At 40.2% G+C, this 16,560-nt stretch overlaps 2 gene segments (V, D, J or C); both read right to left on the bottom strand.

Moving 5' to 3' along the window:
- Positions 1–827: 827 nt before the first annotated feature.
- On the bottom strand, positions 828–1,882 carry LOC110343816. The segment is given in 2 exon segments: positions 828–1,568; positions 1,771–1,882. Coding segments are annotated over 2 exon segments (543 nt in total).
- Positions 1,883–15,497: 13,615 nt separating this feature from the next.
- Positions 15,498–16,079, bottom strand: LOC121138018. The segment is given in 2 exon segments: positions 15,498–15,859; positions 15,978–16,079. Coding segments are annotated over 2 exon segments (420 nt in total).
- Positions 16,080–16,560: the final 481 nt, after the last annotated feature.

Here is a 16,560-nt window from a genome sequence, read left to right as displayed (position 1 = left end):
AACACTGTTGGCTCGAGTCACATATTCTCCCTATGAGCAGGCACTGTACCCTTGTATAAAATGCCAGTAGCAGAGACATTCGTGGTTCCCTGGAGAAGGGGAAAAGGACAACATCTACTGAGCAAATTGAGAGCATGGGGGAGGGGAGAGGGAGTTAGGAGAAAGAGAAGAGAGAAGAGGAGGGGAGAGGAGGACAGGAGAGAGCAGGAGGATCAAGTCAGGGGATGAATAGAGGAGAGCAAGAAAGAGATACCATAATAGAGGGAGCCATTGTAGTTTTAAAGAGAAATCTGGCACTAGGGAAATGTCCAGAGATCTACAAGGTTGACTCCAACTAATAATCTAAGCAATAGTCAAGAGGCTACCTTAAATGCCCTCCTCCGATAATGAGGTTGATAACTACCTTATATACCATCCTAGAGCCTTCATTCAGTAGCTGATGGAAGCAGAAGCAGACACCCACAGCTAAACACTGAGGTGAACTTTGGAATCCAGTTGCAGAGATGGAGGAGTGATGAGCAAAAGGATCAAGACCAGGCTGGAGAAACCCACAGATACAGATGACCTGAACAAGGAGAAGCTCATGGATGCCAGACTGAGAGCTGGGGAACCAGCATAGGACTGTTCCAGACCCCCTGGCAATAATGTCAGTTTGTAGGTCTGGTTAACCTATGGGGCCTCTGGTAGTGCCATCACAGCCCACCCTCTTTTCTGCTTCCATCCTTGATCAGAGGCACCCTCTGTTTACTCCCCTCCAGTAAATCTCTTGTGTGAGGCCTGTTGCATGGTGTGACTTTTTGGTGTCCCCTGGCTCCAATACGCCAAGGTATCATTCCTTCTGCTTTGAAACTCTAACAACAATATGTCTCTGTATGTATATTTCTTTGTGCCTTTTCTTTCTTTTGTTTTTTGCCTATTTATATATTAAAGGGAGAGATAAAAGAGAAAGCAGTTATGATATTTGTGTAGGGAGGTTGGGGAGAATCTGGAAGGAAATGGGAGACAGAAACCTTAATTAAAATATAATGAATGATTTTCTTCAGTTAAATAAAGTGAAGAATATTTTAACCACAACAATATGTGTTTCATGCATTCTCAGAAATAATAAAGTATTTTCCCTGTGAGTCAACTCCTCCTTCCTGTGGCTCTAATTCCTACTAGGTATGGAGTACAAGGAGAATAATCAGAATTTCTCCATCCTGTTTTCTGCACACTAGTCCAGACCTTGCTGGGGCCCATTGGGTTTGGGTATAGACTGCAGGTGTCTGGGGAGCACTGTGTGCTCACTGCACACAGGTAGACAGCTGAGTCACTGGGCTGGGAGTCTCTGATGTGCAGGGAAACATGCAGGCTGGCTTTATTGAGATTAATGGTGAATCTGCCTTCTTTCTTTTCACCATTGGAGAAGATAGACATGAGCAACTCAGGACTTTTCCCAGGATACTGTCTGTACCACCAGAAGTAATCATAATTAGGATCACTGGAAGTACAGTTGAGAGAGGCCAGAGCTTCCTCTGTGACACTGAGGATTTCTGGGTTCTGCTGCACCTTCTGCTGGCTGCTCACCCCTGTGCGGAAAGACAAAGGTCACACAAACAGGACTGAATGCATATGGATGCTATCACCCCAGAATGGCTTCCCCATGGGCCTCCCAGCTGCTTTTGTTTCAGCATGAGAACATTAGTATTTCTAACCACACTCCTAATATATGTGTGCACAACACCTTTGCATGTTATAATTATATATTTCCATAAAAATGGACAAACTCACCCCTCAGTTGAAGCAACAGTGCTACTATAAAAACACTTAAGTGATGCATTACTGTTTTCTCTGAAGAGTCACACTTCAACCATAACAAAAGGACCAGCATTAGGGAGTTCAAATTCTTCTCCTGTAAGATGCATAAAAAAGAAAAACCCCAAACTGTTCATCCAATCAGAAAAAAGGTCCTAGTTTCCACTGCCACATCAAAAGCCCTCCTCCTCCCTCTCACCACCCCACAACACACATAGACACAAAGGACCATGGGAAAGATTGCATCTGGGTATCTGAGAATATACTGCCATCCTGTGGATACATCTTAATGTCAAAGAAATATTTTAAGCCCAGACTCTTCTAATACAAACTATTAAAACAAGGAGTAGTTTAGTCAGATGAGAAGATTAAGACATTTGCTTAAGTTTATGTGTAAGTGTACTTACATATACATTTTTCACCAAATCACAACTTATTTTCAGCAAATCAAGTTATTTCACTAGTCACTTTCTGTAATATTTCTGAACAATCTCTCATAATCAAATAATAGTTTACGTTCATTGTCTCTTCTCTGTGTCAGCGCATACAACCCTGTATTGTTTCTTCATAATCAATATTAAATTTTCTATAATTAAAAAGATTTTTTAAATAAAACAGCTTTAAATGTGTCTTAACATACATGGCTCCAGCTCACAGCCTAGCTAAATTTTATTTATGTATCTGTCTATTTATGCATTCATTTATTTTTATATGTTATGTGTGTGTGTTTGTGTGTGATGCTGTGTGTGAACACATCAGTGTGGGTGTGTGTACATGTGTGTACATGTCAGAGATCAACATCAGGTGTTGTCTTTGATTATTATTCAAACTGACCAAACAATTAGAAAAAACTGTTCTAGATGTCATTGCTATATCACCAAGCCCTTCTCTTCTTCCCTGACTACCCTCTCTCATACAGAGACACAAGCAAATACATGAGAAATTGCCTCTGGGTCTCTTTAAACCTAGAGCTCATCGTCACAGGCTGCCTTGTCAATGAACTCCATGGACTGGACTGGCATTGTCCTCACCAGTGCTAGGGCTACATATGTGGGTGCGGAACTGGATAGTACATGTGTTCTGGGTATCTGGACACAGTTCTTCATGCTGGTGAGACGGGCATTTCACTCATTGAGCCACCTATTCAGCCTCTATTTATTTTTGTTAGTAGTGTTCATTATACAAAATGTTGTGATTATTGTAATAAATTAATACACTTGTGTAAGATATGCCATTCATATTCACTTCTCATTTCACTCTTTTGTACTCACTGGTGGACAGATGAGCTAATACTGTAATTTGGTTAACTTGAACAGTACCAAAACAGCATGATATGTGCATATTTTTATTGTGAGTTTGATTCCTTCAGACACACAGCTAGGAGCACTAAAGCTGGAAAATGTCAAATTTGCATTTTTAGGGGATTTTTACAAGGAAACATTACACTAAATTCCATAATGGTTTCACTAATTTATATTCTGATCAGTTACATATAATGTCATGTCTCATGTCCACAACATCATTGCCTTTTGTTTTCTTGATGATAGCCTTGGGGGAATGGGGACTAAGATGGATCCTCAGAATAGATTTTATTTGGTCAGCTGTTTCTTCAGCAATGTGATACTAGAAGTGCTTGGAATTCTCCACACACCATTATAAAACATCCTTAGCAAGGAAGCTGGTGATCATCTAGAGAATACTATGCTCCATCCATGAGACAGACAGAGAATAGAACATCCTAGAAAGACAGAAGTTAGAGCTGTGGAGAAAGGAAAGTATAAGCTTTATCCACTGAAATGGGAGGGTACTCAAGGCTAATAAGCTAATTGGGCTTTGGCTAGGGAGTTTTATTGTGCTTGTATGTCTTCTTCATTACACTATTAGTTCTGTTCAGGTACCCCACCCATGTTTTCCCACCAGTTCAACTCAAGTTGTCTTCTGGGAACAAGAAGTTGCCATCTCAAGGAGTTTTCTTTTGCTTTCCCCTCTGCCTATACTCCTCTCTTTCTCAGCCACACTCCTCAGAGATCAACAGCAACTGTTGTCAATGATGGGGCCATGGTTGCTCTAGCTACTTAATTAGTAGATGAGCTGGAGCTTAGGAGGCATCATCATGGGATGTGTTCCTGGGGTTTGTTCAGGATACTATGGCCCCATATCTTGAAGAGGATCCCATATTCTTTCATTGCATCTACTCAGAGCTCAGTTTGTACCTTTCTGCCTCAATTGTTGTCTCCAAGATCATGACTAAAGATTGACACAATTAGACCTTTTCTCTAGAAAATTCATATCCCCACATGTCTAGAATGTTAAGAGAAACTCAGCCTCTGAGAAAGCCTCTCCACAGATGTCCCACAGAAAAACAGGACTTGTACATCTTGAAGAAAGCTTTTATGAGGACTTGACCAGTTCACAATGTCCTGAGCCAAGGACAGTCCAAACCAATGTGGGATATCTATAAATATTTGAGGTAGAATGCATCAGGTGACAGATTTAGCAATACAAGTTGGATACCTTTTAGTCTCAGGAGAAAGGTAATTTTAGCCACAACGTCTGGACTTGATAGCTTTGGTAACTATCATGGATAGAATGGTTAGAACTACAATGTAAGTAAGATACCCTCCTCTTAATGATTCTAGAGAGGAAAAGAGAGAAGAAATTTAAAAGCTGTTTGATTTTTTTAGTTAAAATAATGGTGACCCTGCTCATATATAAATTTTAGACATAGATGAAAGGAGTACCAGCCTACACTGCACACTGCCAGAGAAGCTAGGAAACCAGGAGGATGCTGAGAGACAGACATACAAAATCCTCTGGAGAAGGGGAAAGGGAAAAGATCTCCTGAGCTAATTGGAAGCATGGGTAGAAAGGAGAGGCAGTTAGAAGAAATAGAAGGGGAGAAGAGGAAGGGAGAGAAGGACAGGAGAGAGCAGGAAGATCGAGTCAGGGGAAGAATAGAGGAGGGCAAGAAAGGAGATACCATAATAGAGGCAGCCATTATAGGTTTAAAGAGAAATATGGCACTAGGGAATGGTCCCAACTATTAATCTAAACAATAGTCTAGAGATTACCTTGAATGCCCCTCTCTGATAATGAGACTGATGACTACCTTATATGCCATCATAGAGCCTTCATCCAGTAGCTTATAGAAGCAGAAGCAGACACCCACAGCAAAACACTAAGCTGAACACTGTAATCCAGTTGCAGAGAGGGAGGAGTGATGAGCAAAGGCATCAAGACCAGGCTGGAGAAACCCACAGAAACAGATGACCTGAACAAGTGGGAGCTCATGGACCCCAGACTGATAGCTGGGAAACAGCATAGGACTGTTCCAGACCCCCTGAACCTGAATGTCAGTTTGGAGGTCTGGTTAATCTTTGGGGCCTCTGGTAGTGGATCACTTTTTATCCCTAATACACAAATGGATTTTGTGAGCCCACTCCACACAGAGGGATACTCTCTCAGCCTATACACATAGGGGAGGCTCTAGGTCCTGCTCCAAATGATATGACAGATTTTGAAGATCCCCCATGGAAGCCCTCACACTCCCAGGGGAGCAGAAAGAGGATAAGGATAAGGAGTCGATGGGGTCAGGGGAGGAAGGGATGGAGAGGGAACTGAGATTGACATGTAAAAGAAGCTTGTTTCTAATTTAAATAAAATGGAAGAAATAATAATAATAATAATAATGATAATAATAATAATAATAGTGAGCCTGTCTTTCTTGTTTTCAGGTAGGCACTGCAGTGGTGAATTGAGCCAAAGTCAAAAAGTTCTGCATCTTGGCAGCATTTTCACACTGAGAAGAAAAGCATTAATGAGAAATAGTTGCCTGTGTAACATCTCATGTGGATTCAAGTCTAATGCCTATGCAATGTCATCCATTAGATTACTAAAGGAAACACAACAGTCACTTTATTAATGGGTTATACATTCCTGTGGGGATTTTAAGGTCATTCAGGTGCCAAAATCAGTCACTTTTTCTAAACTGTCAAAATCAGTTGAGGATCTGTTACTTGGGGATCACTTGGGCTTGAGAAATGACTCTGGCTCCTCTAGCTTTCCTTTAATCAGTTTCTCTATATATGTGAGGATAAGTCTAGGGCCTTGCTTGACCTTGGCTTTGCTTTTAAACATGGGGAATTTACCCTTTGTGTTGACCTTTCCCTTGGTAGACTGGACACTGGATAGAAATAACTGTGTGGAGTTTCCAGGGCCTCCTGAACAAGTAGCCACAGAACAGTTCAGGTTAGTTTAGTTTTAAGTTTAATATATATATATTTATTTTGGTCCCCTGAAACTGAAGTTCTAGACAGTTGTCACACACTGTGTGGATGCTGAAATTTGATTCCAGGTCTTTTTGCAAACCGCCCTGTTCTTAATCAGTTGTCCATCAGTCACAGAACATTTTGAGAAATATATACCATATACTCTGGGACTGAGTAATTTTGGAGGGGAAAAGGGAGGATATTTTCCAGTGTAATCCTTTGACCACATCAGTATAACCTCCAAGTTTGGTTATTAAACATGCAGAAAGTCAGTTATACTTGTCTGGTACTTTTAAGTACTGTGGTGTATTTTGATAAAGCATGAACAAAATCAAGTACTACGCATCATTTTTCTTTGAGCTGGTCCGTTTAATTGTTATGGAGAGTAGATCAACAACTCTATTGATTTAAGCAGAAGTGTGACAACAATATATTGAACTTTGATCTTTTCATACATTTTATAACTTGCTTAGGTCTTTTCAACTTGCTTAAGTTTTCCAGTTTCCTTTCAAACCATTTTCTTTCCATCTTATTTGACAATGTATCATAATAAATAATAAACCAACTGCCAGCAATCCCAGCCATTGATCTTTTCCAAGTAGGCATAACTGATTTCATGGCAGTTGTTTGACTTGGAAGATAGCACTGTAAACCCAACCTTTATATATAAAATGAAGCTTGAATCCAAACTGAATACATAAAAAATAGTATTACCTACATAAATACTGTCACACTATGTGGTTCGATAAGTCCTAAGGTTAGTCTTATAGAAAACACAGGATGTTCCTCATTCAGTACGTACTCTCTTCTTTCGGTGTTGAATGAGTGTACATAGCAGACAATGATGCATTTTTATATCATGAGATCAATAACACTCATGATGACAATTCTCCTTGGCTGCTTTGTTGTTTTCCTTTCTCCATGTGACAGTCAGGGGATCAGCCTCATTCAGGAAAAGGGGCTTGGGAAGACATTTTTAGATAAATATACTTGGTTTGGAAGTGGGAGGGACAAATATCTCCAGATAAAGCTTCTAATTGAGAACATGGCAGTGACCACACACAGTAGTTTCTTATCAGCTACTGAGAATAGGGAACGACCAGGACAAAAGTTATGGGTAAGTGACACAGAGCACCTGTAACTGAGAAGGATCAAGCCAACAGAAGTACCTCTTTACTGATATCTAATCTTGGACCCTCCCTGCTAGACTTGTGATGATCAAGTGGGAAAAATGTACTTGAAATCAATTTGTGCCTCCAAATGGGGCAGAACATTTGAAAAACTTAAATTCTCTGTTTTCTTTTAGGCTAGGCTAATGAGAAGGCTCAAAAAACATGGATGGGTTCAAATTCTTCCTCCATCTCCTTCATGGAAAATATCCCAGAAGATATTAGGACCATGCCTTGTGGCAAAAGAAAATAAACCCCACACACAAAGAAAGGCATCAGAAGCCCCATTTACTGAGTTCACTGAGTCTATAAAATGTTTGTAGCAATTGGTAACTTACCCATGTTCACAGAAACGATGAGCCAGATGCACATAGGAAGCAGGTATTCTCCAGCCCACTATCCCATGCCGGAAAACCAATTTGAAGAGCTCATTGCCAAATGCTGTTGACAGGCAGGGTTGATCCTCCTGCACAGGTGTGTCTCAGGTGCTCATAATGCTTCCTTCACCTGGTTCCAAGATGAGCATTTGGGGGCTATAAACTTCACAACTGTGACTTGGTTTTTGGGTCTAGGATCAGACATCTGGAACAGGTCATGGGTCTCTTATACTTTTAGACTCACTTAGCAAGGTTTCAGACACTCCCCAGACCTGCATTGAGGCCACTGCTGTTTGATCACTATATGCTTGTCTTTCAGCAGGAACTAGACGTTCATGTCTATCTTCTCAATTACATTGAGGAAGTAGTTTCAGAAAGGGTGAGTCCTAACTGGGGAGAAACCTAAAGTCATCCCTGGTAAGATGGGGGCACTGAAATAAGAGGAAAAGTGTTCATAGTAGCCAGATAGAATGGACCACAGTGAATCCAGTGGGCATCTACAATGACAACCTAGGCCATTGAGGGAACTTTTACTTGATAATTTTATAGCTTGAATAAACTATAGATATAAATTATATGCACGTAGCTCATAAAATACTAGATGAAATACTAGACAAACCTACAAATCTAAAGATTCAACCCTGGGATCAACATATGAGTTGAAATGCATGCCACTTTTGTCTTTCTGGGTCTGGGTTGCTTCACTCAGTGTAATTTTTCCAGTTTGTTCCATTTTCCTGCAAATTTCATGATTTAAGTTTTCTTTTTAGAAATTTTTTTTGATTGTGTACAGATGTTTTACCTTCATTTATGACTGTCGTTCACATATGTCAATGAGTGCCATGGAGGCCTGAGGAGGGCCTTAAATATTCTTCTAGAGGTGGAGTTACAGACTGGTTTTGGCTATCATGTGTATGCTTGCAGCAGAACTCCAAGTCATCTGCAAGAGGAGAAAGTATTCTTAACTGCCAACCATCTCTCTTGTTCCAATTTTATTACTCTTTAGAGCTGATTAGAATTGCATTATGTACTGCACCACACCTCCATTATCCACTCATCAGTTGATAGACACCTAAGCTGTTTCCATTTCCTAGGCATTATGGTTAGAACATCATTGCACTGGATGAGCAAGGATGCAATAGGATAGACAGAGAGTCCTTTGGGCAAAGGCCTCTGAGATGTATGGCCCTGTAATATGATAGAGCAGTTATTTGGGACCAAGTGTCTGTGAGACAGAAAACATCCGATTACAACTCCCAGTTCCTCTATATCCATCTCTCATTCCAGCATCAACAACCCCCCCAAGAAGCCCCTCTAAATTAACTAAAACCAAAACAAAAAACCCACTTCTATCCCCTGTCTTTCCAACACATCTTCTTTCATCCTAGTGGCATCAGAAACTGCGGTGTGTCACATAGTATAGCCTTTTGTTCAATCAGTCCCGTTCACAAAATGTGCATTGCAATGAGCCATTGGCATGGTTAAAGGCCTCTTACACACCATCATTACTGAAACCTCAACAAAATTCCTCTTGGGTATGCTGCTGCTCCTCCAAGTCATGGAGATCCTGTGGCTATCATCCTGCAGAGGATCGATGTGGGTTTTTTGTTTTGTGCTGTCTGGTAGGGGCATTATTATCCCCTCATAGGGTGACTTCATTTTAACTCTTTTAAGGTATATATTTAGGGGAATCTTCTCCAGTAGTAGGCTTCCATGCAAGTTTTGCGTTGTTTTTTTTTTTGGGGGTGCAGTTTTTGAGACAGGGTTTCTCTGTATTGTTTTGAAGTCTGTCCTGGAACTTGCTCGGTAGACCAGGCTGGCTTCAAACTCACAGAGATCTGCCTGCCTCTGCCTAAGTTTTGCATTCTTTAGTGGTAATTTTTTTCAGTAAACTCTCCTCTATTGAGCCTCTCTCTCTTGCTTCATTTAATCATTAATCCTTCCTGTTTCATAATTCTGTGCTTAACACTTTTTACTGGTGCTTCTATTTCCCCTTCTTAGAAAGCCCCCACCATGGCCCCTTAGTAATTCCCTGTCCTTGCTGGGCATTCTAAATAAAACACACATATCTAAGATTCAAAGCTAACATGCACAGATGAGAGAAAATATTCAGTGCTGTAAATATCCATCTTGCAGTTGCTTTCAATGTGTCCCAGAGGTTATAGTTGACATTCCTAGTTTCTCAGGACTTGCAGTGTATTTATGAAATCTCTTCTGTCTTTGGAGTTTTCACTGAGGAGGGAGCTGTTATTCTGATGCCCTCACTTTGTGGTTTGTGGCTTCTCTCCTGCAGGTGTCAGTAACCTTTCTTATTTTTATTTTGTGTTTTTCCTATAGCATGACATGGGCAGTTTCTTTTCTGTATGGATTTGGTGTTCTTTGTGACTCTTATTTCTTTCCTTAGTTTTGGGAATATTCCCCCTATTATTCCAGTAAGATATGTTCTAGACCTTCAAACTGGTATCCTTCCCCATCTGTGCTCATAATTCACAGATTTTTCTCTTTAAAAAGTTCCTGAATATTCTGCTCAAAGGTCATCATTTTCCTTTATTGAATTATGTGGTTCTTCTACCTAGTTTTTAGCTTTCCACTAATCTTGTCAATTAAAATATCTGTTCTATTTTAATGTCCTGTTTTGTTGTTGTTCAGTCAATTTTTATATTGGAAGCATTAACAATTAAACATTTAAAATATTATGTATTAATAAATACACAGAATTTTATTCAGTTTATTTAGTTTTTATCTCTAGCTTCAATTTATTTTAAAATTTTTCCTCAATTGAAATAAAATTACATCACTTTATCCTCCTTTGAATTCCTGAGTCCTTTCTCTCAAACTCCACTGGGTCCCCCAACTCTCAAATTGATAGCACTCTTTTACTATTATTGTTACAAGTGTGTGTGTATGTGTGTTATGCACAAATATACATACACAAAGCTTGCTGATTTTGTTGTTGTTGCTCGTGTGTATGGCTTAAGAGATGACCCCTCTGCATTGGACAACCAATTAGGGTCTCATCCCTGGGAGTAGCTAATTCTCCTCTCCCAAAAGTTATTAGTTTCTTATAATTCTTTGTTTGGGGTTGACCCTGCAATAATTTCCCCCTTCTATGTTACCATGTCTACTGATATTGGCATTACTCTGGTCTTGTTTACACAGCCATTTTCAGGAGAGACTGTTTCACAGCAGCCTTCCTGGTATTCTGTCTCTTGCAGTCTTCAAGCCTCCTCTTCAGTCATGTTCTCTGAGCCATAGACACAGGAGCTGTGAGGTAGATGTATCTGTTAAGGCTGGACTGCACACCCACAATCCTCTGATCTGTGCATTGTGTCTAGTAGTAGTTTTTTGTTTGTTTTGTTTTATGATGATAATTAGTATAAACTACAAGAAGGTACCTTTGGCAGTCAGGACAAGGAATGCTGCCAAGAGATCACCCCAGCAACAAGTGAAAGAGGTTTACTGAGCAAGGCTGGAGGGCTAAAGGCCATCTAGGAGTGGGGACGTGGGAGAAAGATACAGACAGACAGCAGGGCAGATCAGAAGATAGAGAAGCTGGGTGAGAGAATGGGAAAGAGGGAACAAGACAGAACCATGATGTCCAGAGGGAACTTTTAAAGGGAGCATGTGTCGCTATGAGTTGGAAGAGTGGTAATGTGCAGCCCAGGTGAGAGTGTAAGCGGTTGCAAACTGTAGCAGCTGGGCAGAGAGCCTAAGTTGCAATGGCAATGATCTCCATTTTCTCTAAAGAGAGGGTTCTTCAGTGAGGGACAGTAGCTACACTTGTCTGTGGATAAAAGGTTAAGATTTAGAATATAGTGAGAAATTATACTCATCTAACAAAATGGTGCTGTAGATGCATGGATTAAGATACACAGGACTAGGATAAATATATGTTAAATTTATTCAGGGAGAATTCACTTATATAAGAAACCGATAACCCGCAAGTTCCTGCTCTGAGGATCCACACCCAGACTGCTCTCTGTGACCTGACCAGAACCAAGAGAGTGAGCTGGGGTCCAGGAACCCAGACCTAGGTTTCCCTGTCACATCCACACCTGTGACCACGCCCAAAAGTACTTAGTCAGTGCAACAAATGTGGGTGGTGTGGATATCTCACTGCAATTCCCCTTTTAGTCTAAAGAAAAGATTTAGACTCCATACAAACTATATATAAAGATAGAAAAGATATATCAAGTATGCACTAGGAGCAGGAAAAGAAAGAACATACACCCTTAAGACCTATTGCTAGTGAAGCAACAAGAGCAAATGATAAGAACTACAGATCCAGTCCTAGGGTAAAGGCACAACACAGACTACTATAGAGCTATTCTACGCTGGAACGTTTGAATCTTTTACCTAATAATTCCATCTAGGAAGAGAGAATAATAATTGGAATATTGTAATCTTCAACCTCATCAAAGACCTGAGAAGGAAGATAACAATTCTAGGACAGGCAGGAAGTGCAAGCAAGCAAATTCCAAAGGTGCAGGGAAGACATTAGCATTAAGAAAGTTTAATGTTAATAAAACATTATGTAATCTGTGTTGGGGGGTGTCTTTGTAACCCCTGCCTGTTCATAGACCATTTCTTTTAAAGTGCGAATGGATCTCTCAACCACTGCTTTTCCTGTAGGATTGTATGTTATACCAGTTACGTGTTTATGTAATAATATTTTAAAAATTGTGCCAATTTGCTGGAGACATGCTGGAGCATTGTCAGTTTTTATTTGTGCAGGTATACCCATAATGGCCATTACTTTTAATAGGTGTGTGACAACAGAATCAGCCTTTTCAGAGCTCAGAGCACTGATCCATTGAAACCCTGAAAATGTGACTATTGTACCAAATATACTTTGATTATATATGCATCAATTTTCTTTAAGCTGGTCTTTTTAATTGTTATGGAGATTAGACCAACAACTCTATTGATTTAAGCAGAAGTTTGACAACAATATATTGAACTTTGATCTTTTTCATGCATTTTATAACTTGCTTAGGTCTTTGAAGCTTGCTTAAGTTTTCCAGTTTCCTTTCCAACCATTTTCTTTCCATCTTATTTGACAATGTAACATAATAAATAATAAACCAACTGCCAACAATCCCAGCCATCGATCTTTTCCAAGTAGGCATAGCTGATATCATGGCAGTTGTTTGGCTTGGAAGATAGCACTGTAAACCCAACTTTTATATATAAAATGACGTTTGAATCCAAACCAAATACTTAACAAATTAGTATTACCTGCATAGATATTGTCATACTATGGGGTTTATAGTCACAGCGGAGAGAGAATGGAAAGATGATTATGCCAGTCCATTGGCCACTACAGCAACATTTAACTGTATGTTTTAAAAATAAAATCTCCTGAGTGTGGTTTCCTGTCATTTATAGGAGACACAATTTCAACTTTTCTAGACCTCTAGTTCAACTTTTCCACTCTGTTTTCCTGCCTTGCTGTTCCCTGAGGCTTAAGTGAAGAAATTATGTTATAAATATATCAGTTGGATTTGGGTACCTGACTTTTTCTTGGTATCTAAATAAGACCTGAATAAGTACAACACCAATAGACATGTTAACATGGAAATGGGAAATCTCCTGAGACCCTGCCCATAGAGAAACAACTACAGCATTGAGAAGTCCTGAGAGTGGGAAATATTCTACCACAGGATTGAACCCCCTAATTGGTTACCAAGCCCAAATGACCAGGCCTAAAATTATATACCTATTAGTAACACTAAACAGACTGATTTGTGTGTGTTTGTGTGTGTGTGTGTGTGTTTGTCTCTCTGAGTCTGTGTTTCTTTGTGTAATACTGACAAGAAAAAAAGACTATGATTTTAAGGAAGCAAAGGGACATTCATTACAGGTGTTTGAGGAAGGAAAAGGCAGGGGTAAATGATGTAATTATACTTAATGTTGAAAAGAAAATAAACACAATATAAAAGAAAAATCTAATCTCCTATAAAATATCTCCCATGGTCATTACTTTAATTCCCTATCACATTTCTAGCTTGCTTTCGTTTGAAGTAAAATTTAAAACGTGCTCATCATTTCCTGACTTTAGAGTTATTTTACATTTTCTCACATCTTTTAATTATGCATTCTTTTACTTTTTTATGTTTCTCCATTGGGTTACTGGCATTAGGGTTTGATTCAGCCCTTATGGGTACAGCTTCTAGGGAGCGTTGATTCATGTGAAGGAAGACTGGGACTCTGAGTAGAGGTAATTATTAGACAGATGCCCCCAAGCACAGGAAGACTAGATCTGAATGTGGATGGAAATCCCCAGAGCATGATAGTGTCACATACAACCAAGCAGAGTGCACACAGCAAGTCAGAGTTGTTCAGGTAGGAATAAGAGTAAATAGACAGAGAAGAGTCAAGTGACATTTGCTTGTTTGCCTCCTAACTCAGACACCTAGTGGATATTTCTGAACTGATTACAACAGACCATTCACAAGTCTATATGGTAAGAATAAAGCTGCTATGAATTGAAGGACCAACTTCTTGGCATCTTAGATTTTTATTCTAATTAGAGAAATTGACAATGAGCACACTGACATACAAGTGAACTTCATAGTTGACTTTTATGAGTCTCAACATAAGATGAGCTTTGGGCTATAATGGAAAAAGTAGAATAAGGGAGAGTGATAATAGAGCTTTGGAAGTTTAAGGGAAGATCTGTTGTAGAGATGTAAGAGGGCTATGTTAATGGAACAAAGGAATTATGATATTTTAAAGTGAGTTTTATAATGCAGATAGAGATGGGATATGATGATGAATAAGTGGTGGGCTATGTTAGAATATGAGGAGGGTTATGATGGAGTAGCAAGGGTTATGAGATGGAAATAGGAGGACTGTGATGGAGTAACAGGTCTATGACAGAGTAAGGGTCACACATCTTTACATAGGAAGACCAGCAGAATCTGTGTTTTCCAGACAGAAGTGACACCTGACCTGAGACATGAAAATGGTAGCATCTGGTTCATGAATTTTCAATGGAAAGTGTTTCCAGTTCAGAAAGACTAAGACCTCGTCTGAGAAGTTCAGGAAGCTGAAGTGAAAACAGCATTGCTGCTACAAAGAGCTGGAATTTTCCCCCACAAAAAGCTCATGTACACAGTTCAGGCCTGCACAAATCCTGTGGAACATTGTGTATCACAGCACAAACACAACATTGCATTCTAGAAGGAACAGAATACCTTTTAAACCTAGTGTGAGAGTATAGACAGTGTCCAGTTTATGTTGCATGCATTTTATGTGGGAGGGCATTATGTGCGTACTTGCCCTGCCCCAAGCACTGAAACTAATTCTGAGACTCTTTAGAGAACCATCGGCCCTGTAACTGCTCTTTGTTCTCAAAGGTTTACCCTCGTTCATCACCCTCTTGTGATTGAGCACCAACCTGACCTCACTAACAGTAAAGGAGAACTCTTTCTGCACAGGTGAAGTCCCCTTCCTCTCTGCACTTGTGCTGCAGACTTGGCTGAGCCCACCTTCCTTCTCTATAGGAATCCTAGGACTGGGGACACTGTCCTGTCACCTCTCCCTCCATACTTTCAGAAAACATTAATGCAGAAGAACCTTTTGTCAGCATGTTCCGTTCCTTGCAAACATAAAATAAAGCCAGCTGTACCAGAGAGCTGAGGAAGAAACTGTGGAGGACAGACTTCATCTCCTACCACAAGCAGACAACTTCCTTAGCCTCAGGGCTTTATTGGGGGATCTCAGGCTCCCCATGGGGCACATTAGCATCAGATTCCACTTTTGTCCCAATCAAGAGTTGAGGATGGAAGACTCTACTTCTTGTTCTTCTGCTGTGGCTATTTGTATGATTTGTGTGCCAACCAGAGAAACAGAGAGGCACACAGCACAGAGGAAACAAAGCGACCCTAAGGCTCAGCAGCCAGGCCCCTGGTACTGAGTTTGTGTTCAGCTCCCCCTGTGGTTTCTGACACTGTGTCACTCAGAGCACAGTAGTACACAGCCGAGTCTGACTCTTGGACCGAGGCTTTCTGCAGGTGGAAGGAAGTGGATCCTCTATCATATGTAGCTTCAAAACCTCTGCTGCTTCCCTTCTCGTTGGCCTTCGAGACTCTGAAAAGTTGCTGTGGACCTTCTCCGGGATACTGCACGTACCACAATAGTGCTGGGTACCCCGAGGCTGAATAGTTGCAGTGAATAGTAAGAAAGTCCTCTTCTGAGAGGGTCACTTTACCTTCAGTCTGTGTCACTGAGTCTCCATGGGTTCTTGCTGCAGGAAAACAAAAACACAAACAAAACAGGTAAGTTTATCACCAAAGCTCTTGGAAGATTTTAGGGTTCAAGATTTTCTGGCATAAAAGAGTGAAAAGTATAAATCCCTTACTTACCGAGTATGAAGAGTATCACAGTCCCGAAGCCTAGGGAAGAGTCCATCTTTAGTGGCATCTAGACAATGTTCTAGATGCTTAGCATGTAGAACAAAGTAACAGTGAACTTTAAACTTAAATTCACACAGGAAATACTATACTATTAGGGCGCTGCGCCACCTGGTGGCCAGAGAGTAAACAGTTAATTGTGGCAATATTTGCTACAAGACATGGAAATAATGAAATCTTGGGTTGGACTGAGGAACACTGCTACTTGGAAGGTCGGATTTTCTCAGTTTTAAATAAATCAAATTTTTATTTTTGATTTTTCGAGACGGAGTGTTTCTGTATTGCTTTAGAGCCTGCCAAGGAAGTTGATCAGTAGACCAGGCTGGTCTTCAATTAACATAGATCCACTTGCCTCTCTTCCTGCGGAGTGCTGGGATTAAAGGCGTGCGCCACCCACCAACCCGGTCAGTAAATTCCAATTTTAAGACATTTTTTAAATGAAGTTTTTCGGGGGAGAAGTCACACTGCATAAAAATTACTCATAGATTTCAGAATTCCAGGACAACTGAAGAAAAACCTAAGTTATCGAACTCTA

The sequence above is a fragment of the Mesocricetus auratus genome, unplaced genomic scaffold, assembly GCF_017639785.1.
Source record: "Mesocricetus auratus isolate SY011 unplaced genomic scaffold, BCM_Maur_2.0 contig_10394_pilon_obj, whole genome shotgun sequence".
Taxonomy (NCBI): domain Eukaryota; kingdom Metazoa; phylum Chordata; class Mammalia; order Rodentia; family Cricetidae; genus Mesocricetus; species Mesocricetus auratus.
This window is presented reverse-complemented; position numbering and strand designations above follow the sequence as displayed.